Source organism: Pieris napi, chromosome 2 (genome assembly GCF_905475465.1).
Source record: "Pieris napi chromosome 2, ilPieNapi1.2, whole genome shotgun sequence".
NCBI lineage: Eukaryota > Metazoa > Arthropoda > Insecta > Lepidoptera > Pieridae > Pieris > Pieris napi.
Genome location: NC_062235.1, coordinates 5,235,213 through 5,241,212, shown reverse-complemented (window position 1 = coordinate 5,241,212; position 6,000 = coordinate 5,235,213). Strand labels below are relative to the sequence as shown.

The 6,000-nt window shown below is 32.2% G+C and overlaps 1 protein-coding gene across 1 annotated transcript; it reads left to right on the top strand.

Moving 5' to 3' along the window:
- Positions 1-3,359: 3,359 nt before the first annotated feature.
- On the top strand, positions 3,360-5,773 carry LOC125055598 (2-methoxy-6-polyprenyl-1,4-benzoquinol methylase, mitochondrial). Its single transcript, XM_047658057.1, has 7 exons — positions 3,360-3,639; positions 3,858-4,007; positions 4,173-4,302; positions 4,559-4,694; positions 4,825-4,913; positions 5,196-5,307; positions 5,579-5,773. Exons 1-7 carry the CDS (start codon positions 3,474-3,476, stop codon positions 5,678-5,680), a joined length of 885 nt encoding a protein of 294 aa, XP_047514013.1. The 5' UTR covers positions 3,360-3,473; the 3' UTR covers positions 5,681-5,773.
- Positions 5,774-6,000: the final 227 nt, after the last annotated feature.

Sequence of the window (6,000 nt, the reverse complement as noted above, 5' to 3'; positions counted from 1 at the left end):
ATGTTTTATCATACACGAATATGACTCACCCGTAAGCGTAAATGATTCATAATTTTATATAACTAGAGAATACTTTTTGTACATACGCCTAAAACTCTCGTAATCTTCGCATTCGTGTATTGAAAAGACATCTGCTTAACTTAATCTTTAACTTATCTGGTTAACACGTTCACTGCGGCAAGTAAAATAATAATATTTCATCAGGTGCGGCGGCGGGCCAAAATGCGCCCCCAATGATATTTCCGCCGGTGCGTGGCAGGTCTTTCTAGACCCAACAGCACTAGGATAGATTAAATTGCTATAACTTTGTGGAAACATAATGTATACATTTTTTTTATATATTGTTAGAATCACCTTGAACCCAACTTTCTTAGGTTTGATTCGCCCCGGGATCTGGCAAACAGGATATGAGAAATAAAGCAGGAAAAGCGGCAGGCCGATATCGACCTGAACCGCACTAGAATACATTTTTAGTAGTGATGGGACAGAGAAATATCGATAATAAAACAGAATTATCGTAAACTCAACTCAAACTCAAACTCAAAATATCTTTATTCAAGTGGGTAACCAAGTACACTTTTGAATCGTCAAGTTAAATTAATCGTAAATTTACATTTACTACTAAAGGAACTGAAAAATTTATTTATTTACTTATTAGGCCTGTCTTGGAAACAGAAATACTTTTTATTTTTCTTAGTGGAAAATATTTCTTCACTGCTGTCACTATCACTGTCAATAACTGCAAGGCGAATTACTCTATTTTCCAAAATTTGTTTGTTTGTTTCCAAAATTTTATTGCTTGCCATCGTTGATAATATCGAACGCTATGTTAGATCAGTTAGATAGCACAACACTAACTGGTCGGGCGCGCGCTCTGTGCGGTATCGGGTCGCCAGCTGCCTGTTGGGTGGGCGGGCTGAAATAGGCCCACTGCCGCACTCAGCGGATGCAAAGCAGCGTCAGTGCGTGGTAGGTCGATAAAAGCCTGCCGTTATGTTTTGATGGGGAAAACCTACAATTTTGACCGCAAGATGAAATATATATTTGTCCCTGTCGAATTTTTACAAACACCTGAGATAATCGTTACGCACCAGCGAGAGGGACATAGATTTCTTCGTCCGCACCAGCGGAAATACCGCGGCAGGCTGATATCGGCCTGTTACGCAGTGAACGTGTTAATAAATATTATATTAATTTTTAATATTACCTTCACCGCTATCTTTTACGTGAACTCTTATAGGCTCAGTGTGCTGTGTAGTTGTCCTAAAATGATTACTATTTACTATTACGATTCACGATTAAAGTTGGCTCTTGGCACAGAGGCACTTTTATTACGTTGTTGTAAATACTAAAGGGGAATTCCCCGTTGTTGGGATGTTTAATATTACAGACTACAAAAAGTTTATTACAGCTATAAAATTAAAATTAGTTGTGTCGCTTTCGCAAACATAGTACGTATTGAACAAATCTGTGGTATGGACAGTGCTTCCAGATCCCAAAAGTAAAATTACAGTGTTGTCAGCTAAAAAATATAGTAGTTTCTTAAAACAATACAGCAGATTCCAAATTCGATTACAGTAAAATTACAGTAAAAGTTTGTTTAAATATTAAAAGAAAAATAAGATGCTGTATTAATTTATTTGTAAATTCATATCATTGTAAGTTATTCTAAAATAATTCCCTCATGATTTTGATAAATTTTTGCATTCATCTTCAAAATCATTTCATTAGTGGGATTAAATTTGACGCAGTTTTCAGAATTTCGACGAATGGCTTGCTGAGCTAACATATTTTCTTTAATAGTATTTGTGATCAGACAGTTCCTCTGCTTGGTTTTTATACTATTAATTTCACTAAACTTTTAACTTGCGTTCGCACTCAGCGTTTGAGTGAGGCAAAGATAATACTAGACGGTTAGTTTTTGCTAAGCGTTAGTTCTGATTCATTGGGGAATTCCCCGCACTTAAACTAATATGTAGGTAACAATCCTACTCTACATTGTCTATAGATAGAGGTCAGTGGTTCTGGGTTCTAGATTAGGTTGCAAATTTATATTTCGTATTTTGTAATACGTAAAACGTATTAAATTTGATTAATTTGATAATATATATGAACGGAAATTAAATACAGTATTTTCATACACTGTATTTTATCATTACAGTATACAGTAGAAAAGTCTAAAATACAGTAAATCTACTGTAATTACAGTGTATCTGGAAGCGCTGGGTATGGAACTTTGAATGTCCCAAGGGCAATGGTAATTGGTATCTAGCAGTGATGCCAACTTGACGGTTTTCCCTCCAAATTTAGGGGGAACTTCAGGGGCCGTTTATTAGGAGGTGCTTTTATAAGACTTTTTCTTCTATAAAAACGCGCTATTTTATACAATATATATTAAGCCTCGAACCTAATGATAGTTCTCGTTTTTATTACAGGTTAATTTTCAGTAGGTAATCTTTATTTTTGGGTATTATGAGATTTAATTTTATATACATATTCTTTTTTTATGGCAGTAGGTATTTTGAACTCAATAAGTTAGATAAGTTCAATTTGAATTTTTAAAGCCAATTCTTAACAAAAAATTATAATTTGAATCGGTTCGATAAAAATAATAATGTAAAATTAGTAGTAGTTGAAATATGGTTTAATAAATATTGTCAAATAGCTATTTATTCGTCATGATTCGAACCACAATTTGAATACTTAACGCATTTTTGAAATCTATTTGTATAAACACATAAACAAATGTTTTACGTGTTAGTTATCATTCTTAAATTACACTAGTTCTACACAGATAGCCTATTAAATATTTAATTAATTAAATGCGTTTGATGTTGATGTTGGTCGCTGTTTTGACCTACAGTAGAACAATAAAAACTTAATATAAAAAAAAACAATTTTGCTAATAAATGAATGAATTGTATTATTTTACATAAGTACTTCGGCAGTTCTCATTCCGCATTCTAAAAACTCATAATCGCACTTCTCTACGCCAGATAGCAGCCAGCTCTTGTGACGTAATAAGCTTGGAAACAAGTAAAAAAATGTCAAGTTCATTTGACGTCTCTTAACGTCATTTTAACGGGTTAATTATAAATAACACATATAATATTATTTGGTTAAAAATAATCTCCGACAAAACTTGACTAAAAATTCTATTAAAAATATATACTTGATATTCCATTAAACCAAGATAATCAAATAGACGAGCCAAATCAAATGGAAACAATACTTAAAGTTAACATTAAATCAAACACGAAGTCAAGAAGATTTTTCCAAAATGTTAATGTGTGTTTGACTGTCAGTGTCATCATTAGAAACAGTATGATCCCATCACTATGTTACTTTTTTTTAAATTTGAAAACAAATGTCAAAAAATAGGGAACAGGGAACTGAACAATTAATATTATGCTTTAATAATTGATAGAAAAACTTATATACATATTTAAACGAAAACAGTTTTTTTCAATATCATGTCGTTGAGAAGGAGCTTGACTAGATTTGCTAATATTAAAACAACACGAATCTTTAAAATAAGATCATTAAGTACTCATACAGCTCCAAATGATCAAAGTACTGAAAGGAAACAAACACATTTTGGTTTCGACACTATTGACGAAGAGGAAAAGACTAAAAAAGGTGAGCAAGAAGAATTTCCTTTTGAATATTAATTTATCATACATCTTATTGAAGCAGATGAGGTTAGTATTTGATTAAGATGGGTGAAAATAATTTCCCTATTTAAGATATGAATGTTAATGTGTGAATACAGATTGTCAGGAATCTGACCATTGGAAGGATAATAGATGTACAATAAGGATTTTATATATTCTTTAGTTGATTTTTCATACTTTCAGTGCATGAGGTATTTGAAACAGTAGCTGATAAATATGACGTAATGAATGATGTTATGTCTCTGGGTATTCACCGTGTATGGAAGGATATTTTTATGCAGAAATTGGCTCCTAGACCTGGTACAAAGTTGCTTGATATGGCTGGTGGAACAGGTAAATAAATTATATTTTCTATTACTTCAAAAAACAAACAAAATTTAATTTATATTTAAGTTTGTAGATATGTAAAAAATATGTAGTAGAATAATACAATGTTTATATAAAAAACAGAAGTTTTCGTGTGTGTGCTTTGTAAATGTTATCAATGATTATTTTCAGGTGATATAACATTCCGGTATATCAACTACTTGAGAAATATTGGACAAAAACCAACAGAAAAACCTAGTCATGTCACAGTAAGTGACATCAACCAGTCTATGCTAGATGTTGGAAAAATAAGAGCAGAAAGGTATATTATTTATTTTTAACAAAAATATATTATTAAAAAAATACAAGAAAAGCAATTTTAGTACTTTCAGGATTTAACTCTAGCAATTTGGTTTACAAAAATTGTTTTAAATAATTTACCATTTAAAATATAAACATGCCACTAGAGTTTAATAAAAACCTACAACTTACATTTAAAGCTGCATATTTATATTATATAGTTATTTATATAGATAACTGTCCTTGTTTTTCTGGAATATCTGACCAAACTGTTCTAGACAGGGTTACAAAGGAGATCCTTTGGTGTCTATAGACTGGCTGTGTGCTGATGCAGAGAACTTGCCAATACCAGATGAGAGTTATAATGCCTACACCATTGCTTTTGGAATTAGAAACTGTACACATGTGGATAAGGTATTTTGATAATATTATTTGTTTTTATCTTAATGCTAGGTATTCTTGGTATAATATATAATTTCTTAGATGATAGATGATCAGTTCTAGGTTGTCTAACTTCACAATAAAGTCAAATGTAACATTCTAGGTTTTAGAAGAGGCATTCCGTGTGCTGCAGCCTGGTGGACGTTTTATGTGTTTGGAGTTCAGTCATTTGTCAAACGCACAACTACAATGGTAATAATATTCTATGTTATATTTTAAATAATAAGGAAGAACACGCACCTAAAAATTCTTCATACAATATTCAAAATTATTGGACAGAAGTCTAATCAGTTGTGCCATGAGTTTGTTATAGTGTTACAGTAGTGCCAAAGGTTTATCAAGAAGTGTGTTGCATACTTACTTGCTTAATGAATAGACATAGACACATTACTGGTATAATTAAGGGAGTTAAGAAATTGTACTTCATTTAGCCAACTGTCATTTACATACTAATTGTTGCTATATTCATTTTAGGATGTATGACCAGTACTCCTTCCAAGTGATACCTGTGCTGGGGCAACTAGTAGCAGGACAATGGAAGCCTTACCAGTATCTTGTCGAAAGCATTAGACAGTTTCCAGATCAGGTACTTATTTAAAACTGCTAGTTACTGCTGCTAGCGCGTTCACTTGTTTTTCTCTAATCCCCAAGCAAGTTTTAGTTATGATTTTTTTTTGAACTGGAGCAAATCAATCCAAAGGATTAGGATTACATATTTAAATAATCATTGAATTTATAAAAAGCTTTATTATTGATTAATTTACTCTTACCTTTACCATTGCCGTGAGCATTTTTACTTACTCAACTACATAGTAAACTTTGTAGGCATAAATAAGATTTTTTTCTAATAATTGCAGGATAGATTCAAAGCAATGATTGAAGATGCAGGCTTCAGGCAGGTTACTTATGAAAATTTGACATTTGGTGTGTGTTCCATACATTCTGGGTTTAAGTTGTAAACATTTAAAATTGTTAAGGACATATTAAATTTAACCTTTGTTTATATTTATGTAAGTGATAGAATTGTGAAAAATATAGTATTGACAGTTAAATGTTATTTTTTTGAATCCATGCGTCGGGTTGGCCATCACTACAATAGGGGCAGGGGGGATGGCTGGCTCGTGAATAGGTGTGGTCTTGACTTCGTGTACACGATGATTTTGTCTACAATATGTTTGAGTGTTGTCCTCACTATATTGTAACTATGTGCTCCTATTTCAATCCATCATGAGTAGAATCTCCAGTGCCATACTCAGCTTGTGAAATAATAGATGAATTA